Source organism: Gavia stellata, chromosome 2, assembly GCF_030936135.1.
Source record: "Gavia stellata isolate bGavSte3 chromosome 2, bGavSte3.hap2, whole genome shotgun sequence".
Lineage (NCBI taxonomy): Eukaryota > Metazoa > Chordata > Aves > Gaviiformes > Gaviidae > Gavia > Gavia stellata.
The window spans coordinates 11,613,778-11,636,532 of NC_082595.1; the positions used below are offsets into that span (position 1 = coordinate 11,613,778).

At 41.5% G+C, this 22,755-nt stretch overlaps 1 protein-coding gene across 4 annotated transcripts; it reads right to left on the reverse strand.

Moving 5' to 3' along the window:
• Positions 1-909: 909 nt before the first annotated feature.
• On the reverse strand, positions 910-21,080 carry TRERF1 (transcriptional regulating factor 1). Of its 4 annotated transcripts, none has more exons than XM_059834292.1 (14): positions 19,698-21,080; positions 19,046-19,092; positions 18,133-18,283; positions 17,003-17,191; positions 13,114-13,483; positions 12,459-12,519; positions 11,554-11,693; positions 10,732-10,835; positions 9,455-9,530; positions 4,494-4,582; positions 3,524-3,637; positions 2,585-2,773; positions 1,887-2,095; positions 910-1,231 (listed from the first exon to the last, which is right to left on the reverse strand). In XM_059834292.1, the coding sequence occupies exons 1-14, from the start codon at positions 21,078-21,080 to the stop codon at positions 910-912; spliced, it is 3,444 nt and encodes a 1,147-aa protein (XP_059690275.1). The 4 variants fall into 4 exon arrangements, with proteins under 4 accessions (XP_059690275.1, XP_059690267.1, XP_059690260.1 ...); XM_059834284.1 differs by having other exon boundaries at positions 1,887-2,151; positions 2,581-2,773; XM_059834277.1 differs by having other exon boundaries at positions 16,943-17,191.
• Between the last annotated feature and the right edge of the window lie 1,675 nt (positions 21,081-22,755).

Genomic DNA, 22,755 nt, shown 5'->3' on the forward strand with positions numbered 1-22,755 from the left:
GTGAGAGCGCAAGCTCCTGCATTGCTCGAGCATACACTCTCCTAAAACCACCGAGATGGCCATTCAACAGTGAGATTTATTGTCACAGCAAAATATATTTCCAGTGCAATCTGATTACCAAGGTGGTTTTCCTGATTCAGAGTTCCCATCAGATGATGTGAACCACAGTACAATCATCTTCTTTCTTCAACCCTTGAATTAGGTTGTTTTTAAAGTCAGCAGATCAAAACCTTGCTAAAATGGAAGCTCTAAAATGTACAGTGTAACCAATGCTTTTACAAACTACCTAACATGTATGCATTGAGGCAAGACAGAACTGAAAAAGTACTGTGATACTACAGATGATACAGTCACTCCTGCAATTATTTCACAGTTAAGTCAGATTTTTTTTTCCTCCACCTCTCTTAAAATGACAGCACAAAGACAAAGAATGTAATCATCTCCTTAACAGAAATGACATTTAGTCTCTAGAAGATGCTGGAAGTGATCCAGTACAGGCAAAAAAAAAAGTTCCATCAGAAGTGTGTGAAGATCATTCTTGTAATTGGGCTAAAATGAAACTTGGAAGAGTTAAAGACTCAGGATCCTACCGGGATCATCTGGAGGGAAGCGACAGCAGACCCATGAACTTCTGTAATTAGTGGCCTTGGAAGTTATCAGCAAAATAAGCTCAGATAGAAACACCTTATAAGAATATTTGTACCAATTATTTATTTTTTTCCCCAAAACACAAATTAATAAAAAAAGAGAAAAAAGCAGATTTCTTTTTTTTTTTCCCTAGACCTGGATAAAAGAATCATCATTTTCAACAGGTAGTTTACAATCAGTGGGGAATAAACGAGCAGTCCAGGTTTCCTGATTGATCCATTCAGGGTGTGCTCAGTAGCTGTCTTTATCAAACAACTTTATTTACAACTCAGCATCATCCTGCAGTAGATCTGCATCTTCATCATCCAATAAAAGGTCAGCATCCATGACTTCATTCTCTTCCATGACATCGCCCAGTTCCTGAACAACATCATCGTCAATGTCACCAACATTTTCAACATGTTTAACCAAACTCATGTGATCCAGAGGGATCAAACTATGCCCAACCGGCCCAGTAGTTCTCGCAATAGTGGCTGCCATTTCTGCTGCCACAGCAGCTTTCTGAGCCTTCTGCCTTTGCTGTTCTTCTTGTTGTCTGTGAGTCTTCATATGAGCATTGCGGCTTTTGATTTTGAAAAATACCCTAAATTTTAAAGGGAAAAAAAAAATTAGATAAAAATGCATTGCTTTTGATGAAGTGAGCCAAAAAAGACTCAACAACCTATCAGTACATTTGCTTCCCTGTCCTGAAATAGAAGTCAGTGAAGTCTGCAATGCCATGGTGAGAATTTCAGGGACAGACTACCAGATTTATACATTCTGACAGTATCAAAATGGCCTACTCCGACTCTGCCGGAGGTATTTTGTAGCTCCCACAGTTGCTTCAGTATCTATGCACATCCTAATTCTCCCGGTACTTAGTTTCACAACAATCTTGTACAACAAGGAAAAAGTCAAAGAATGCCACGTTAGGATAGACAAACTCAAGCACAGAAACACAGAGAAAGCTGCCCACTGTCACATGCAAGTCTGTGATGAAGCAGGAAGCTGGACTGTCAGATGTAGAAATTCTAGCAGGTAAATGGATTCAGGAAAATTGGAGTAAATACTGCAGGGAAAGCATCCAAAACATCATGCAAACCAATCTCTGAAGGTTTTGGTAAGAGGACATGTCACCTAAGGGGAAACTGTTCTTTTGAGACCATCAGAGCAAAATAAAGAGTTTGTAGCAACACTATTCATCTGGAATATAAATAGGCAAATGTGATGCGATAGTGCAGACAGTCATATTCACTTACTTGCCACACTCCTTACAAGGAAAAATTGTTGTTGGGTCAGTCTCACCGCTTGTTGTGCTGTGGGCAGGTGAACTCTTAATGGAGCAGTATCCGCTCTGCGTACCAGATTTCTGCTTAGTGCCTGGAACGGTGCATCGTGTTTTTGTCACCTGATTCGTACCTCCATGAACGCGAGCATGGCCATTTAGTGCTTGTCGGGAACTGAACACCTGATGGGGAGTAGGGGGGAGGAAATAAAAAAAAATAAAACCCAAGAAATACTGCACTGGAACAGGAACTGCAGAAAGAAGTACACTGAATGCATATTATAATAGAACAACTGTACACATCTAATATGCAGTCTACTTGGTCAAATCCTGCTTGCCCTCAGCTATATCCCACTAGAGTTAAAGAAACTTAGTCATAATAAAACAAACCAGTGAGCTATCCTATTATTACAGTTGTATAACGAAATGGTAATCAGAGCTGTTACCATATAGTATTTCTAATTGATATAACATTTCAGGATTCAATTTTATGTACAGATCAGCATATTGCCTGTATTTTGTGAGGTGGGAATTAAAAGCAGACAAAATAATTTGTCCAAAGATATTCAGGAGATATCACTGGCCAGGAACAGTCTAAAACCCTGGTTTCCAAAAATCACAACTCACTAGTATACAACCCCCCCTGCTATTAAAGATACCGAACACACGTACAGCACCACAGTTTGGCATTTCACAGATGAAGGAGGATGAAGAAAGTGAAAGGCTCTGAAGGGCAGGCAGATCTATAGGTCCAACAAGAGGGATAGCTGGTGGGTCAGGAGACTTCTGCATTTCCCTTTCTTCCCTTCTGTCTTCTTCAATCTCCTCATCTTCCTCTAACACTTCCTCTTCTCCACTTGTCTGAAATAGACAGCGCATTTAAGAAATACTAGAAATACGGTCAAAGACAGACAGTACTGGATAGTAGGACACAGACAGTACTGGAACAGCATACTGCTTAGTTAAGTCTGCTTCCAGGTTTCAGTATTTTTTCCCATCCTGAATGAACTTCTGGTCTTGCTGGAACTACCACCCCTTAACAGACAAGCTACAGCTCATGAAGCTTCACTGCAGTGCCCAAAACACCCTCCATCTGTACAAGCTGTGGCTCCAAAAATGTACAGATGCCAAGGTGCAGCTGTTAGAATGGCAATGTACACTATATTTGTAGTCAAATGACTTATTTAAAAAAACCAAAACCCCTCGTCTCTTAAGACTACTCAAACTACTGGTAATACAGACCTTGCACACAAAGAATTGCATTGCCAGTCTGTGTAAGTGGTAGTTGTACTAGAGTATTAGAGCAGCCTTTAGGAGCAAGCACAGGAATAATTTACAGAGGTTTACCTGCTTCATCAGTAGCAAAAGCTGTAATTGCTAGACTAGAGTTAGATAATGCACTAGTCAAAACACTTTTATCCCATTACAGTCCAGGAACACAAAATCTTGCTGTAGCTGAGGTCACAGAATACTCATACAGAACGTAATTTAGAATTACTGAATTATTTCGGTTGGAAGAGACCTATGTCATCTAATTCAACCTCATCCTCAAAACAGGACAAACATAAAAATTATAGTGTGTTACACCTCCTCATATTCTTCTAGACTTACCAGGCATTCCTCTCTTTTTTTCTCTAAACGTGTTCTGTGTTTACGTCCCAAACGCAAGATTTTCTTCCAGGTATAGTAGTATTCCACACATTGTGCAACCGTCTTAGACTTAACCTGTAGTTAAGTAATTGCAGAAATAGTCCAGTCTCAATTTTTTGCTTTCATTCAACACAATTTTAATATATTCCAAGAGGCAAGCTTTATTTCTCAAACATTCAAATGGAGAGGGAAAAAAAAAAGACAGTTTGACTACAATAGGAATACTTCTGTAGAGTAATTTTTTTTAGTTATTGTTTTTCAGTCAAATTTGTGTTGACTATTTCAGCTTCAGTACATTCCTCGGGGATTCTCTAGACTCTAGTCAGAAAATGACTGAAAATATACTTTTGTAGCTCAAGTGTACAATACCACCGAGAAATTAAGGATTTAAGACTTGGAATTAAGACTTGGTTCCCATAAACCCAAATGTTTCTCAACATTTGAGCAAGCAAGTAAGGTATTCTGCCCTGAGATGTACACACCTTGTCTTTTCTGCGTTGTGGCAGAAGATGAAAATTAACCCCAAAAACGTTCTCTCTTTATTAACAGGTTGCAACCATTGCTGGCACAAGGCTCAATGCCAGTGACTCAGGTACCTTTTAACAACCTGCCAGAGAACAAGATGATAGCAGAGCACCATACTTGTCCCACACACAGAATGCCATGACTTGAATTCCAGGCGTGGAAACTTTTTACTTATAATAACAAGAGGAACAGATTTTTTTTTTTTACTTTTTTTTTTGATGTTTCTTACTGGTGCTGCAGTTGCATGCATAGCTACACCAAATGGAATGTACCAGTCCTAACAGCGTTCTTGTAACCACTGCTGGCTCTATGCCTGCAATAAGCTTGTCTGGCACTGGAGGGAAAATGAAGGGGAACAGACTGCAGCAAATGGAAAAAACAATTGACAGAACAGAAATAACCTTACCATTTTCTGTACAAATATGAAATCTTTGCTGTAGGTGGACAATGCTTCTTTGAACAGCCTCCTTTCTTGATGCGTCCATTTGTCAGAGCCTTAAAAAAAAAGAGTGAATTCATTACAAGTGATAAAAACCTATCACCTTTATGTTGGTGTAGTAGCTGAAGCAAACTCAGGAAACCTCAAGCACATGCTAGTGATTGCTGCTACCCAAATAGAAGTAATGGCTGTGCTGACTCAGACCTCGAGTCCATCTCACCCATATTCAGTCTCCAGCAGTGGTCACAGGCAGTTGCCTAGGAAACAGTAAGATCAGGGCAAGCAAATACAATGCCTCTCCCTAATTTTTCCCTAACCTCTGACCGCTTTCGGCACAGGGGATTTCCTGAGTCTGTTGCAATTTGCGTATTTAGTAACTATGCTTCAAGTGCTGACCCACTCTTCCTTTCAACCGATTAAACTTCTTGCACCCAGAACATCCTTTGCCAAGGAGTTTCACAGATCAGTAGACTCTCCGCACGAAAAGCCACCTCCTTTTCTTTGTTTCCTGACTCCCAGTAGCTTCACTGGATGACCCTTCGTCCTTCAATCCTGACCATCATCTCCATGCTATTCAGTATTGCATGTCCTTTCTCTCACTCTCACACCTTTGGTACTGTCCCTCTCTGAACCTTTTCCAGTACTAAAACATTCCTATAGAGATGAAGGGACCAGAAAGGCACATAATAGTCAACATATAAGCAATCCACAGACTTGCACAGTGGCATCACTGTGTTCTCTATCCTCTTAACATTTGACTTGTGTTTTTTTCAGCTGTTGTAAAATACAGAGCTGATGCTTTCATAGAACTAGCTTTATAATCCCAAGGTCTCACTCTAATTGAGAAGTGTCACCACATAGCTAGCTCATAATTTTGTATGTAAAGCTTGTATTCCTTATTCCCCTATATGCCACTTTACATTCAGCTACACAGAAGTTCATCTATCATTTTGTTCTTCAGACAGTAACTCTTACAAGGTCCTTTTGCAGCTCTTCACTTGCATGGCTTGAGGTAAGACACTTAAATCCTCTGTGATAGAGACCACAAGTAGATAGAGATTGTAGCAATGCGCAATATGTGCAAAGTTCTTTCTGATCATTTAACCGAAGCTGTATATAAAATTTCAAATAGTTATTCTGTGTTGCTTCACCAGCCTAACTGCCTATGAAAATATGAAATCAACATTTAAATTGAAATTAATTTGTGCTTCCTCAGTATTAGTCAAACAGAAAGAACACAGGATTGCTCTGCTGCATCAGTGTCCTGGTTGTAAGAGTGGGCAGCATTACATACATTAAAGGAAAAATATGCAGGAAGCCATAAAGCAGATGCCTTTGAAAGGACTTACACTATGAGAAGATTCTACTTCATTCTGTCTGAGAGTTTCTGAAACAGCTATAACTTTTATCAAAAGAAATCCCTAATATTCCTATCAATGTTACCATTCTCCATAGAAATGCTTGCCTCTGCACTGAATTCAATTAACTTGAGCTTGGCACCATGTATGGCATTGAACTCTACAGGTTACTGTAAAAAATAGATTTTTTTTTTTTTTTTATTAACTGCAAATGTTTTGGGTTTCAGTTTCAACTCCCAGGCTCACAAGCTTAGAGCAGGTATCTCACCGTTCCATCATATGCTGAAAACTACAAAATTAACTTTTCTGCAACCTGTTTTCTGCAGGCTTTTCCAGTACTGGATATAAGCACGCATTAGTTATTTCCACAGAGATTTACACTAAAGCTCTCTTAAGTGTCAGAGAAAGGCACTGGCTTGAAGCCATGAGTTTTATTTATTCTGTTATCACCCAAAGATCTTTTCGCTGACATGCTGCCTTGCCATCTTTCCCACCCTGAACCAGCATCATTCCCTTCTTACACAACTTGCCAGTCATTTGCATTTGCCCTCCCTCTGGGCAGGGGTAAATGCACTGATTCAGTCCAGAAGCCCCCCCTACTATGCCAAAGTATAACTTTAAAAAGCATGACAACACCAAAGGAGAGATTTTAGTTTTCAGCAAACCTCTCTAGTCATGCTCTCCTGCCTCTACCCCACCCGCCTGGAAAATAAGAAAAGAAAAAAAATAGTTCATGGAATGATTTTTTTATTGTACACCTAGGGAGGATTTGGGCCTTACAGAGTTTCCCAATAGCTGTGGTATTAGCAGAGACCCTTACAAGATTATGCGGGTTAATTGGAAGTAACCTAATTAATAGAATAAATCCTGTGTAGGAAAAGAAACAGAAGAAAAGCTGTTTTTAACTCTGGTTGCTGGGAAACCGCTTTTGCTCTTGTTAGCTTGAGGGAGATATAGAGAACGTGTATATAGAGAGATATCTGCAATGCAGCAAGAAAGAATTTTGGACTTTAGAATACAGATCAAATTTTAAAGCTGATCTTTATGTTTAGACATTTATTCTACATTTTGTTTTATCTGCCATATTGTTTTTGCACTGATTAACTGACAATAAATATCTTCTGCAAATTGGGACTTTGGGCCCAATCTGCAGGTTTCAAGGGGGCTACACCTACAACCAGGGAGCCTCCCTTGAGAGGTGGCTCAAATCCGTTACCTACCACATATGCTGGGTCTGATCCATATGCTATCACAGTATGTACAAGAAGTTTTCAGACTGCCTGAAGCACATTATTTCTGAGATCATCTCTTCTGCAGTTCTTACTGCAGGAGAACTTCAGACGTGAGAAATTCCACTGTTCAAATGAAAACAATTCAAGTGTTTTCAACAACGCTCCTCTTGTATGAGATATGTGTTACCTTTCTCTTCCCTAAAACACCATCCTGACAGATGGCAAAGCATTAGGACAGAGATTAGGGTGTTCTTCCAAGCAGCCCTGGGTCAGCATGCCCAGCTTTCCTGGCACACAACAGAAAAGCCTCAAGTTTTACAACTTGCTTCCCCACAAGCCAACAGGTTTCAAAGGTGAGCTACTGGCTTGTACCTTCATTCGAGGGCAATGCTAAGGATGAGTTTGGATATTTATGGTTTGTGGTATCAGTTAATTCTCACAAGTCAGCGCCATGCTCTGTTTTGGTCTATTCTACCTTTAAATGTGGCAGTGCCTGAGAGCTGTGATTTCTGAGCAGATTTCAGAGCAGAAAGTCCAAAGAGTTAACCCAAACAAATGCCACCTGAAGTTATATTAAGCTATTCATGCACTAGGTTGTGAGAAATTCCCATATGCCTTGAGTGGCTGATTATCAACCATAAATAAACTATTATTCAAGAGCTGCTTCATGGTGCTAGAGCATGGCTGTCAATGTAAGTTGCAATCACATGTTGCATTCAAGAGCATGAGTAATTAATGCTTTGTCTTGTTATTTTATGGTACTTAAACCCAGACTGGTGAGATTTTGTTTCATGCTGTGATAAGCAGAATCAAACTTCCTTTCCTGCTTAAGAAGTAGAGATACACTGATGTCCACAGGTCTCAGCGCTAGTTAACAAGGATTAGCATCATCTCATGTGAAAGACTAAACTAAACAGTCTCTCCTGGCTCCTCCCTGGATCACAAAAAACACTTTCTGAAACTACTTTGAAGTTGCTTCAGTAAAGACTGTTCCTCCTCCTCTGCCACACAGGCAGAAATTTCTTATCTGCTCTACTAAATTAGATCGCTCACTGAGGATGAGGCTGCTGGGATATCTCCTCATCTTCCTGCTCTCATGCCCTGGACTGTCTCACACATACGATTTGGTGTCATCTCTTCAGACAAGAGACCCTGGTCAAATTTCCTGGCTGACATCCTCCTTCGCCATCCACCCCCATGTCCACCCTTTGGACTGCAACAGACCTGTTAACAAAGGCACTAGGCATCTCCCCCAGCCACGACTGAAAACCTGATCACATTTATTCACTCTTATTATCAGCTGCCATCAAACATGTTTCTGTTCTTGTTCTCTGGCCAAGGGGTTAAGGAGTTGCTTTGCAAAAGAGTCCTTGTTACTTGGGAATCTTTCCAGTGAGCTGCTACAGCCAGGAAGTAGCTTGCTTCTATACTTACGTGCCACAATGACTACAACTGGAAACAAGTATGTGACCCTGGACATTGTGATTGACTGACTGACTTCACCATCAGAAGATTCTTGGCTTGTTTCCTACTGAGTCTAAACTGGAGATAAGTTCTTAAATCTCTTATGTAAAACCCTATTCTGTGTGTCCAAGCAGTTGTTAGCCACTACGAAGCATTACGTAATAACATGGAGGGCTGCAGAGGAGAGACATTTGCCACCTATGCTTAGGTAACATAACTTAAGTCCAATGGCTTAACACCACCTTGTGTATTTCACAGGGCATTTCTGCTTCATCACCAAAATGCAGTTCTTGCTGTGTTTGTTAAAGAAGTCACTATCCCAGACCTTTTTTTTTTTTTTTTTTTTTTTTACTAGATCCATGCAAAGAGAAACTCTGTATTCAGTACTAAGACACTAGTCAGAGTTACAGCACTGCCTCTTTGGAAGGATGCTCATGATTACCATATTCATTTATCATGCACCATCACCTCAGAAAAGGAAGACATGACGACAGACATTTACATACCAGAAAATGAAGACCTTACTACTAGTAAATTATAATCTACAAACAGCAGCAATTTTAAAAGGAGATCAACAAATTAAAATTTAGTTTAAAAGAGGAAAAAAATTACTCAAGGCAGTTTTAAATCTGTAGAACCCTACACAGCAACATGGATGCAAATTTTCTGTACATCGTCAGTCAGGTGAAAAACTGCCAAACTTGTAACAAAAGGCTGTGGAAGTACCACTCAGCACTGCCCACATCACCTCTCTATTAGAGGCTGCCATCCCTGCAGCAGACAGCAGAGAGTGCAGCGTGATCCCATGCTCCAGCCTGGGATGCCAGCCTTGGACTCTAAAACCAGCAGATATGGAGATCACAAGCAAACCTACCGGCGTAGTGGTAATTGGCCAAAGGATGACACTTCAACCTCACTGGCTTTCTCAACAGCAGCTTCTCAAGAGCAACCTAAATGAAAAAGCAGGGAAAAACAGAATTAGCAAATGCAGTCAGCTGCTGCATACAACTGCATTTAGAAGATTATCTGGTACGAGGATATGAATTAATTTTCTCTCTTTTTTCTTTTCTGTCATACAAAATCACATCAAATTACTCCACGGCCCATTAACACTGTACCTCACAGAAAAGCACCTAATGCACACCTGTCCTGCCTTAATTAGCACAAATGTGGCTATTACTTAGCAACTTCCAGCTCTTCCCTCCCTTCTGCTTGCCACATACAAATACATTTATAGTGTTTGATTTGATAGTGTTAATTAATACTAATGTTTAATGGTTGGTTTGATAGCATTAATATTTATAGCATGAAGTCTTTCAGAATATCTGTTTAGGTCAACATCTGTCAGGAATGACAGCAAGTATAGTTAAATCCTCCTTTGGATCAGGGAGACACATGATTTGTGGATCCCTAAAATTTTTCCTGTGATAATGCAGACCCCCCTGTATAGCAAATTGCACACCCTGACAGTCTTCAGTCACCTGTCTCAGACCCCTCACATACAGCTAACAGAGCCTAAGGTAACTAAAAAACACTGTATTAGACAATCCTGTGAAATTCATTCCAGCCCTGTGTTCTGTTGCACTCTGTTTTAAATTGGCTTTCCAGGAACTGGTGCAGGGCCTTGTCTTTCCCTAACACTGGGCAAAATGGATGTTTTGCCCTAGTTAATAACATTCCCATCACTAAACTAATGCAAATATTTGAAATGCATTATTTATATGAGAACTGTGTGCAATTACCTCACAGTTCTGCACAAATAAGTAGATGTGATTGCTGCTACAAAAAAGGGTTTTTATAAGGGCTAGAAGAGGACTAAGCTCTCTGTGACCAAATATAAAGCTTGTGAAATATCAGGGCTGCAGCAAGCACCGGGAGACATTCAAAGCCCCAAGGCTATAAACTAAGTAATCTTATCTATATGAAATATACAGTAAGCCTTCAGAGAGGCACTGCTTTGAAATTTAAATTTATTAAAGAATGAAAGGGAAAAGTCATTCCCCCCAAAAATGTTACAGGATGTTTAAAGCATCACTGCTAATCAATCAGAAGTCTCTTTTTTTATATAACCATATCTAAATCCATTTAATAAAGCATGCTAATTTATCTGCATAAGAGGATCATATCTCCCCTTTCAGCTTCTTATCTTACCATAATATCTCCTTTCGCCTCAAAGAGAGAGTGCAAAGCATATTCTGAGTTAGTTCCTCCACCAGGTAACACGCTGGAACAGCTCATATTTAAAAGGTCTTCCACTGTCAGAAACAAGTCAACATTTTACTGCTCATACAGTAGCCTGTCAGTCAAACATCCAGAGCCAAGGATGCCACTTAAAGACAATGTAGTTCAGGGCAACAGCTTTCATACTCTCCCTTCCCAGCACCTCATCTCCTGGTTTTAGGATCACTCACTGAGGAGGGGATGTCACGGGATTTGCAGAGTGCATCCTTGGGATGGAACACGCTACTGCAGAGCCAGAGATTGGGCTGTGAGGCAGTGGCTTGCACAGGCCAGTGATGTTGCTGTGCCAAGAAGGCTCCAGCCAGGGTAGAGAAACAGAAATGAATCGTGCTGGAAGCAGGAACCGGTAGAAGCTCAGGACTGGTAGAAGCCACTGAGCCCATCACATTTCCTCTCAGTTATGGTCACAGAACAGGCCCAGGAGCCGTCAGCTGCCTCTCCTCTGTGATCTCTGCCCTTACCAGGCAGTTCAGTACCCAAAAAACCACTTCCCAGCAACGATCTTTCCCCCTTGGCTACCAGGAAACAGAGCATCCAGACTTCACTTTAAATGCCACTATATAATGTTGTTGCTTTAAATCTGTAACATACAGTTCCGGTCTCTTGCTCTGCATTCTCAGTAATTAATTCTCTCTTGAACATTGTGTACAGTATACACATGAGAAATCAACATGAATTTCTTCAGCAGGCACAGGGTGACGTATGAACTTCTAAAATGGCAAACCATTGTACCTCTTTGTTGGAAGACTTTGTTTTCCAGTTCTGGCCATGGTTTCCAAACCAAAGTAGCCTTGTGCACATCTTTCTCCATTAGCAATCTGTCCTGCAGCTCAGGAATATCAGCCTGGAACCTGGACCCAATATTGATTCGTCTATAAAGACAAATAAATAAATAAGTAAGTATTCAACTACACAATGTGCAGAAGAAGCAGAAGTCACATTAGCATTCACTTGGTTTCCAACAAAACTTTTATTACACTGGAGTGGCAGGAAATTGTGTCAGACTGCTTTACACAATGCTTTACTCTCAGTGGGGTAAGTACTTTAAATATTAGAGAGAACTGATCTCTCGGGGGAACCCAAAATTTCAATACACAATTTAAACGGAGACATCATACCTTACGGACAACCCAAGCTAGCCTACATGCGTGCTGACTAGCAAAGAGGCTAGATGCCAGAAACAATGACTTTCTGTTCCATAGACAATGGCACTCTTCAGCAGAGAGCAGAAAGAGACATGACTGCTGAGGAACAATCCTGTTTGCAGACTGCCCTGGGGAACCTACCAGGTAACACCTCTCCAAAGCTCCACAGTTAATATATACGAAAGCAAGAGTACTGGATCAGCATGTTCTCCTCTCGGCCCTCTTCCCAGCCATCGCTAACCCTTTTTTCACCTTCAGTGGCTCCCACCAAGCCTCTCCTAGCATTTTTGAGCTATGACATCTACATCTCCCCACAGCCACTTAGCTCCCAATGCCCTCAGCCACCAACCAGAGCAACCTTAAACGCATCCACCCTAACATGATTTCAGGCAGTTGAACACTACCTGCCCAGTTCAAAACACTTCAGGCCAAACACTCTAGGCTAGAGCCAGTCTCTAAAAGCAGTGACATAAACAATATTGTTTTTCTTACGGTTCAACAGTCTGTTCTCCAGGCCCAGGCGTCACTGGAATGACACTTCCATCAATACTATCTGAAACAGAGATTGGAGTTTGAATTTAAAAGGGTATTTTGGTAACAACTGTATCGCTGCTGATGCTCCACCTCATGGGCTGCATTGCCACCTTCCTATTAACATTACTTCAGTCTATTAAGCAAAAATTACCCTTTATCAATATTTAGACAGAAACAGTCTAAATTGTTATAGGTAACAAATGTCCTAACTTGCAGAGGTTTCTACTGCCCTGATCATTTATGATTAGACACCTTTTCTTGTGAAGCAATGAACAACAAATACTTAAAATGAACCCCATGTCTCAAACCAGGTCTTTTCCCTCCACTTCAGAAGGCCCAGATGTAACAAGAGGCATACTGGTCCTTTCTTGAGGCAGACCACATTGACAGATCACAGCCTTACTCGCTGGTTAGGCTCCTCTATTCACTTTATGCTTTAAACACCACCTCTACAAAATCCAAGGCAAAAACCCTGATAAAGATGGACTTTTCCTGTGAAGTAAAAAAACCAGCCATGCATGTGAGCACACGTAAAAATCACCGATGTGGTAACACCAGAAGAGAGGACAGTAGTATTTACTACATACTGCCACTCTGTAAACGTAACACTTACTAGACCGACACAGGAGCACTCGTGGAGTAGGTGTCAGTGGAGTAAGTGGCAGCTGAGTATGTGAGGTGCTATGAGATGATGTAATAACACTGCTGAAGAGACCAGACCCTTGCCGAACTGGACTAAGCATCGGTGGTGGAGTGTATGGGGGGAGTTCATGTGTCCGGTCTAGCAGATGATCTCCGAGAACACGGGGAGAGCGAAGCTGACTCTGGTACAGGGTGGCACCGGAGTGGGACATGCTGAAGTTGAAGGAAGGAGGAGGTATGAACAGAGGTTCAGGTCTGTGCCGATACTTCTTCTTGTCCTGCAATGGTTTGAAGTTTTCTTCCAATTTTACAGCACTTTGATGAGGTTTTTTGCTAATTTCCTAAATGAAAACAGACAGAACTTTAGTATTTAGGAATGCTTAAATGTGGTTTGCACACAATCCCCTACAGCTTAGGGCAACAGCCACACAAAAGCTGTTACCACCAGCCAGTTATTCAGGTACCACCATAATAAGCCTGGTCAGTACAGTATCTGGTGCTACACAGAAATCTCAGGGGAGTGAGAAAAACCAGGACAAATTACCCTCACCTCCCTCAGCAAGCCCTCTGGGTCAAGGTAGGGCTGAGCCACAGGCACAGACATGGAGAGGCTGCTGCCAGCTTTTGAAGGTGCAGGGAATGGCTCTCCCAGGCCATCAGTCTCCCACACCCTTCTTCAGCTCCACCCGAACACCCTGTGCACTTCTCTTTGCACTGAACACACACAGGCTGTTAGGAGTTCCTTCATTAACCAGTCACAGTTTATTAGAAACTTTACATGAGATGTTTTCCAATGCATTTATTTTGTTTGACTAGGAAGGACACATGAGCTCAGTGAAGTTAGTGCAGTACTCAGCAGCAGGAAAGGAAGAAAAATGTAATAAATTCAAATTCTTTGCCTCTTATCACTACATTCCCATCAGCTTGAGTACAGTCCAGCTGCAACAAATCTTGAGCTTAACCCTCTCCTCTTTCCTTGGAGGAAAAAGGGTAGTAGATGACCATTTGGGAAATTCACACACTGTAACATGCCTAGAAATCTAGAATTTTTATGTTAAAAATTATTTAACAATAAAACCCTAGAGTCCACAGAAGCAGAAGGCACAGAATTTGCGCAAACTTGGAATCTGGATTTCTGGGGGGTGGGGGTGAGGTGGGAAGAAACAGGTTCTCAGGTTGTGCTTTAAGAACACACAAAAGCTGATATATGAACACAGTATTAAATATACTGCTTTCAGGTGTTCAGATTGTAGATCTTCTTTAGGATAAACTTCGAAAGCAGATGAAAATTTTTGACAGATAGGGTTACCCCAGAATGTCTGCATCATGTGGTAATTTCTACTACTAAATAAAGTAAATGACTACAATGGATGTTTAGACAACATACATCTTTACACCATGGGTGGTTCTTGAGAATCACATTCACCCAATAAAAATCATGTTAAAGGAGCATTAGCACTGTCACCCTTTATCCCTTATGCTAATACGTTCCAGCTTGTGGAAATGTTTTTGATTACAGGGGTCCTGTCCTCTCTGTTAGATCATGGCTGTATCCTCTCCAACAGCTGTTGACATTTTTTCTCTCCATAAAAAATAAGTTTTGGAAGAGTTTTCCTTTTGCATGAAAAACGCAGCTTTACAGAGACTTTTGTTGATAATAGACATTCAGAACAGTGAAAGGGTGAGGGTTACCTGTAACTATAGACAGTCCATCACGATGGCAAACATTTAGTGTTCAAAAAGGAAAAAGGGGAGAAAACCCGAAACTCAAGGGAAAAAAACAAACAAACAAACCAAAACCTAAAAAACCCAAAACCCAGAAGGCCAGGTCCAAGTCTTTGATTAAGGGCTCATTTTGTTCTGCTCTTTAAATGTGAAAGAGCTGGTAGTCCTTTCTCACCAGTGTAAAGCAAACCAACCAAGACAACATCTTAGAAGTCCTACACACCTCCATCTCCTACACTGCTTCACCTACAGTATACCTTAGCCTCAGTGTGGTTATGCCAACACGACTTTCAAGAAAGATCACACTGAATATTAAAGGAGATCGTGATGTCCATGGGCTCTCAATGCAGAATCACCCCAATACTTTTCTGAAGCTCCATGAACTGATTCCCATTATCCAAGACTGAATGCATCCTTGTGGGCCCTGCTGCCACACCTTGCTAGATCCACTCTGAGCAGATCCTGATGGACCTCACTTGACTGCTAGCTTCAGCTCACCATCCTGTAGCCTTGCTCAATATTTAGTTTCCTTCTGCTGTTTGATTATACTTGAGCTTTGTGGGAGCTCTTCTGGACAGCTCAAAGCACAGTATAAATAAATGCAACACAGATCCAGTTCTTTGGTATTAAAAAAAAAGTCTTCAATGGCACAATCTCTTTACAGGAGAAGAGGGAACGGTAGATCTTTTGATCTTTGAATGTTTCCAGTGCTACTGCTTATATAAGAGACAGGATGCAGAGAGGAAACTGCTCGAGTTTAGTTTGCTTGGGCAATAACAAAGACTGCAAGCATGATTTTGAGTGAATGAATGCGCATTTAGCCAAACGCTTGCAGATTTAATCACAGTCACTTTACATACATTGCAGAAATACACAAGCCCAAGCCACCTACTCTGATGTCTCTAGAGAAGATCTCCCACTCAGAGCTCAAGGATTCAGAAAAGACTGTCCCTTTTCTCTCCAGAAACTAGAAATAGAAAAGAAAAATTGTACTGCTGAGTTACAAGCTAAGTATTGTGAGATGCTGGCTTCCACAGTAAAGGGGAAGTTAATGTGTAAAACCTCTGTCTGAAAGGAAGAGAGTAAAAGATTTTAAATATATATAAAATTAAGGTGTAAGTGAGTGAAGGGTCAGGAGGGGGGTGATAAATACACAAATATTATAAGGAGTCACTCATGATGGTATATGCTGTCCCCTTGTTTGGCCATCAGCCTCACGAGGAGAAGGAAAAAAATAAAAGTTACAGGAGTATTTCTCTGCATTAAACAGATAATACCATACAGTACTTATACTCCCCAGTGATCTCTTATCATGGCGCAGTCTGCAAGCACAGATTTGAAGGAACGAGCAGCATCTATTCCTACATTGGGATGTGAAATAAATACTGCTTGCTCCAGGACTCTTTCAGGAAAACAATAAAGAGCATTCTCACATCTCATTCAAGCACTCATCAATTCCTCATGCTGCCTGACAATTTCAGTTTTATGAGCAAAATGGAAGCACTAAGCATAGCAATTTTTCCCACACCAGAATTCCCAGTGATTAACCCTTAGATCTGATGCATGCAGAGAGAAAGGGAAAAATGACTTCACTGCAAAACTCTGAGTCAGCAAGCTTCGTATTGGCTTAGAGCACACACTGTAAGCACTGCACAGAGCCCTCCTATCTTCAGCTGAAATAAGACGCACATATATCTAACTTTAAAAAAACAGGAAGAAATAAAACTGCTGAATTTAAGCAATAACATAAAAACAAAGCAGCCTGAAAAGGAAAAAACAAAAACAGTAAAAAGATACTAAATCCCTTTGTTCTAGTGGGATAAAAGAATATCGCATTCCAATTTCAAATTATTTTTTTTCAACTGAGGTCTTGATTCCCCAGCAAAGGGAAAATTAGTATTTTCAGATGACTGAGGAAGAAATGCTATGATGCTACAAGGCCTTTTTTGTTTATTAGATATCATTAAGATTCCAGAAAATATTTTAAAATACAGATGTTTTAGAAAGTAGCAGCACTATAAGCAAAGGGATTTAACAAGCACAGCACAGTTAGTGGCAAGAAATGCAGCACTCACAGAGGATGAGCAGGGGTTGGCCACTTTTGGACTGCACGGTGGAGAGTAAGTCATCTTCACGAGAACGGGCATCTCATCATCTGACACAGAGTTGGCAGGCTTGTCTTTGACTGTGGCAGTGCTGGCAGAGGGCTGCGTGCTGGGCTCGGGTGACAGAAGCTTTACAGGGACAGACACTGGCATGACGATGGGCGCAAGGCTATCCACCTCTTTAGGCTGCAGCTGCTGTGGTGGTTTCTCTCCTTCATCCTGTACAGACAATTAAAGGCTTTCAGCCCGAGTGAGGGAGGGCTACTTCTGGATTGATACACTACGCAATGTATGCACCGTGGCTAAAAAGAAGTGGCCAGGGTTACAAAACACACAACGGCACTGCTTCTTGGACTCTTCATTTGCCCAGAACAAGGTTGGCAGATCGCTTATGACTCCTACATAGGATTCAGCTTTGGTGATAAATAACCACATTAAGCACCTTTACAAGGTAACTTGCAGGAGGGGAGATAAACATGTGCTCTTTTTATCACTATAAAGACAGAATTCTCCATCACCCACCTAAAAACAAAGACACAGATGATATAACTCTGGTAGCTCTTTGCCTTCCTGTGGTATTCCCCGTTAGAACGGAATTTCTAAAGTATCAGTACAGAGAAAGATTGACTGATGGGGCAAGTTATTTTTATGCAGAACAATTCAAACCCACATTTTTGGTTTGGTATTTGTTGATACCTATAGAACTAAAACACTTGGGAAGAAAGCTGTCAAAGATTCAACAATCCTGCTCCTTCAATTAAAGCCTGGGAAGGCTTCCAATAAACATCCCTTAGTCATCCAAGTAGCCCAAATGGAAATGAGGAAGACTTGATGTTCCTGGTATTTCTAATATAACAAACAAACATGAGGGAAAAAAATTTAGATGCCCCTGACACAACTTTGTAGGGTGTTTTTGTAATGTGCAGAGAAACAGAGAGGGACAAACGCTGTTCTGTCCTCCACCACTGCCTCTGCCTTTAAAGTAAGACTTCTGGCCCACAAACTAGCAGAATCCTGTGCATTTCAACTTACACAGGGTATGACATAACAAAACAGTGCTGAGAAGAACAAGTTTTGACAGCAAAGCAAAGCATGGCAAAGCAAGCAAACACCAACACAGAAAGGAGAGAGCCAAATATTGAAGTAAAATGAACTGCTACCTGTTTGAAGTTAGGAGATGCTCTTACTCCTCCGTGTGACCTCATGTGACCATTTAGAGCAGGCAAACTCTTAAACTCCTTCAAGCATACTGAACACATTAATTTGTTCTTCGCGTCAGCTCTCTCAGGAAGTGTTTCTCTGTTCTGGCCACTATTTTTATTTTCATTTTTTTAGCATGGAACAGAAGAACAGACATTAGTTTGGCATGTTCCTTTTGTTGCAGAGGAAGCTTTTTAGTCAAGGAAGTCAGTAAAATTTTACAGCTAGATAGTTATGAAGCCACAAGTAAGCACAGGGTGAGTGCTGTGGAATACACAGGCAATAACCTAGATCAGCTGCTCCCAAGATGGGGAGAAGGAAGGTTTTGAATAGGACGTGCTCATTAAAACATGGCCCTCGGTATGGAAAAGTCTGACAACCCAGGAGGTCTATCATTAGAGACCTACATTTCCCCACTCATGATAGCAGTTAAACAAGTACTTGGACACAATGCACCTACTTATGGTAGACAACTGTGCTGGAGGACACCTCAGCCCTTCAGAGGTGAGACCTTAAGAAAAACAGAAGATCCCTGCTGCCAAAGATATTATTCCAAGCCACGCATGGTCCTTTCTCTTACAAATATAACACTGAGAGCAAACTGCTCCCTGGATTTTGCTTTTTCTTTGGTTCCTTCCCCCCCCCCCTTTTTTTTTTTTTAAAGACAAAGCATTTATTTGCTTTTATTGCTGGGGGGGGAGGGTGGAAATCACACAAACTTAAATTCAGAAAGCACAAAACTAAAGATGTTTCTAGAAGAGCAACAGCTATTACCTACCCAGAGCGCGTTCCCCTTCCTCTAAACTGCAGCACTCCTTTTTAATTTAAATATGAGAAGTACAAAGACAAAAAAAAATAATCTTTTAAAAATACCTTTGTTCTGGGGACAGCGGCTGCAGTCTGCCATCTGACAGTTGCACCTGCTATCAAAGGAGAAGAGGAGAAAAGAGGGGAAAAAAGATTTTTTCAGGAAATATTAATGCATAAATGAAGGTCCTCACAGTATTATGTTTGCATATGATTTTACTAATATTAAAAGACTCTGAGTTGAGAGCCTTACACGTCTCTAGCAAATCAGTGCCTCTGTGAGCTTGGCTAGTGCAAGTTTTCTTACACTCACCTGCTGTTTAAAGCCTTTGCTCTGACCCAGAAGTATTACTGTTGGAAACAGGGAGTTGACTAACTCTTTCTAAACAATTGAGCCCTCAGGTGTTGAAAAATTAGCAAGAGCACTTTGTTATAACTGGGTCCCTCCTCCCCAGAAACTGACATAGAACTTCCCAAAGCCTCTCCGAGGGAAGCAGCAGCCCCGCAGCACTGGTAGCTCTGTGCGGCCGCCAGCCTGGCCAGAAGCCAACCCAGCAATGTGGGCAGAAGTCTGTTAAGGCAGTTCCCCAAAACATCCCAGCAACGCCCACTGCTCACATCCTAAACTTCTGGCTCTCCTGCAACCGTTTTGTTTCCACACCTTGCTACTCTTTTGCAAAGAAAGTTTGGCTGAGCACGGATCTAAAATATTACCTACCTGAGGCCACACGGCACTGGGAGAGTCTTGCTGAGAGCTTTTGTTGTTCAGATGAACTCCCGAGGCTGGCAAAAGAGTTCGATGAGGGACAGCATTACCTACAGAATTCATCTCCTGCTGTGCAGGATCCTCCGCGGTCTCTGGTGGAGTGAGGCCAATGTGGGAGTTCAGAGACGGCGCTCTGCTCTCACTCACGTATTGCTTCTGCTGATCTTGCTGCTGTTGCTGCTGCAGTAAACTCTGCGGGTACAAGTGCCTATACTGTTCATGGGGATCTTGGTAGCAATACTGAGGCACTGCTCCCAACTGGATAAGCTGCACAGGATGACTTGGATCCTGAGAGTACTGGTGTGGTTCATGCATAGTCTTTGGATCAGGTTCCCTGTGATATGGAGGAAGCGGCAATTGCATCTGTTGCTGCTGTTGCTGTAACTGCTGCATGACAGGTTGTGTTTGGTAATACTGAGCTATTTGCATTGGACACTGCCGCTGCTGCTGCTGCCGAGTTGGCTGTTGCTGCTGGATCTCCTGTATCGAGAGCCGCTGATGTCCCTGCTGCGGCTGAGTGTAGTATTGAGTCTGCTGCAAGTGCTGCATCTGTTGCGGTAAGAGCTGCTGGGACTGCATTTGTTGAACGTGCGTCTGTCCTTGCTGAAACGCAGAATGCATCTGCATTTGTGATAAATGCTGCTGGTAGTCGTAGTACAACTGTTGGTGCTGCATGACTTGCATTTGTTGCTTTTGCTGTGTGCTTGCAAAATTCTGGTGTGTTTGCTGTGGCAGTGGTTGATACCTTTGCACACTGGAAGTTACAGGCTGTTGCTCAACCGCTGGCTTCTGGGACAGCAGCTGCCTGAGCGCACTGTCACCAGAATTATCCACCATCGAAGACTCGGTGTGCAAAACCTGAGCCATGTTGTTGACTTGAATTCTCAGATTTTGGTTAGCAAATACTTGTGTAAAGGAGTCCAATTTATGCAGGACCCCACTGGTAATTTTCTGCGACCGATTTTCACTGGCTTGAGAGTAAGAATATTGATATCCATCGTGGGACTCCCCCTGCCCGAGGGGGCTCCACATTGCGCTTTGATTATTCAAATTGTTCCTCACTGGGACATGGTTTCCTGAGCCAGAATGTGTCCAACTGTTTTGTCTAGATGTATCCATTGACCCAAGACTTTTTGAACCTACAGGCAAAGCTATACTGTCTCTTGAATCTTGGGGAAACTGGGGGGAAAGAGGGGATGCCTGGGGAGCATCCATAACAGATGGCCCATAGCTATGATTTAGAGATGGAAGGGAGTTCATTTGGTGTTGTTGGTAGTACAAGTTCTCATTGCTGTTGGCAGTATGGTTAGTTTTATACAATTGCTGGTCCCCCATTTTTGGTCACTTCTGTTCCAAACTTACAGGCACACGAACCATTGAAATCTCTATGAACCCTGAGATAGCTGAGTGAAGGGAAGGGAGGGGAGGGGAAAAGAAACTAGAATTACTTATAATTCAGCATGTCCATGTGCATCACAAGGACTAAGATTTCCTCCAGTCTGTCAGTAATTCCAATCCCAGACTCGACGTTGCTTCACATCTTCAATAAATGGACCACAGCGCAAATCCTACACAGATCAATAAGCTCAGTGTGTCAGGCACCTGTGGAGTAAAGGAAAGACAAGGTAAGTGCTGTCTCTCTGCATAAACTGTTACTGTTATTGCCTCAAAGGAAACTGTAAGATCTCCTAGTTTGAAATACATAATCAGATGCTAAATTGTAGCAGCTGGGCTATTCCAGAGCAGTTAGATTACTTCATCTCATCCCATTATCCTGCCTCTTCTCTAGTGCTCTGATAAAATCATTCTGCCAAATCAATAAAGGCTTATTCTTCAAAACTGTTTTTTCCCCTAAAGTATATGAACATTCAAGCTGGCCACATACTGCACTCTCATGATTAGTTTTAGCCAGACAGTTGACTATCAAGCCAAGTCACCTTCCTAGTGTACAGCCTTCTTGTCAGAAGCAACATGACCATTTTATAACACAAAAATCAAGTACTGCAGGCACCATGGGTGCCTCCACAAAGGCCTGAAAAGGCAGGTAAAAGAAAAACATGGCTTTGAACAAAGCTGACCATACTCAGATATCAGCATCTAAAAGGACATACAGAAAAGTTAATTGCAATCTGGGTTTTGCACAGAGCCTTCCACAGCTTCTCACAACTTCGAGGGCATCTAAAGGAGGTGTCCACTGGTAGTACGAAAATAGAGTGTCACTGAAGAATAAGATGCAACACTAATGCTCATTGCTATGACAAAATTAAAAAAAATAAATCAAAATCACGAGTATAGTTACCCAACTGCATCTGCACACATAGATTTGTTTGCTACATCTATGTGGAATCTGATTAATGCTAAGACCAAACCAGTCCATGGAAGTCTTTTCTGATCACTCACATCGGGAGTGCTGAACTTCTGTTCTACTCTCTCACCCTTCCTTCTTCGCTTTGCATTATTTTAACAGACTAATTTATACCGAATGCAACCTTTTATCATTTTTACTGTATAAACTGTAATTCAAAGTAATGCTTTACAGATGTCTGTACTGTTTTCGATGAATAAAACAAAATACATGGGCACATTGTAGGGTTCTTTTATTATTCCACAGTATGAAGTCTACAATCACACACATGCACAGAGGTACAATATGCCTATGCACACATAAATACGTTTTAACATAAAAGTTGATTCTGAACTTTAACAAAAGCACAAAAATATTAGACCACCACCTTAACTCTGCCTCCTTCACATCTGCCTTTCTAAAAGCAATGCTTTCCAAAGACTCCTGTGTACTGATGTCCTTACCTTTTTAAACTTAGGAGATTCCTTGATCTAGATGGATAAATGTGAAGTCACTGATGGAGAAAATTTTAACCACTGCCAGATGCATATTAACGAGGTTGCTAGCAACAGCAAATAAGGGTAATACATAGCTGCAGGCAGAAAAAAACCTTTTCCGTTCTAGCATAATGTATGACAGAAAACCATAGCTCCCAATGAAGAGGGT

Coding starts and splice junctions, on each gene's coding strand:
- TRERF1 (XM_059834284.1), bottom strand. CDS start 21,080: ATGGGGGACCAGCAATTGTATAAAACTAACCATACTGCCAACAGCAAT. Junction 10,836..11,553: donor CAAAGTCTTCCAACAAAGAG/GTACAATGGTTT, acceptor TGTTTCTGACAG/TGGAAGACCTTTTAAATATG. Junction 2,152..2,580: donor GCCAAACTGTGGTGCTGTAC/GTGTGTTCGGTA, acceptor TTCCTGTTCCAG/TGCAGTATTTCTTGGGTTTT.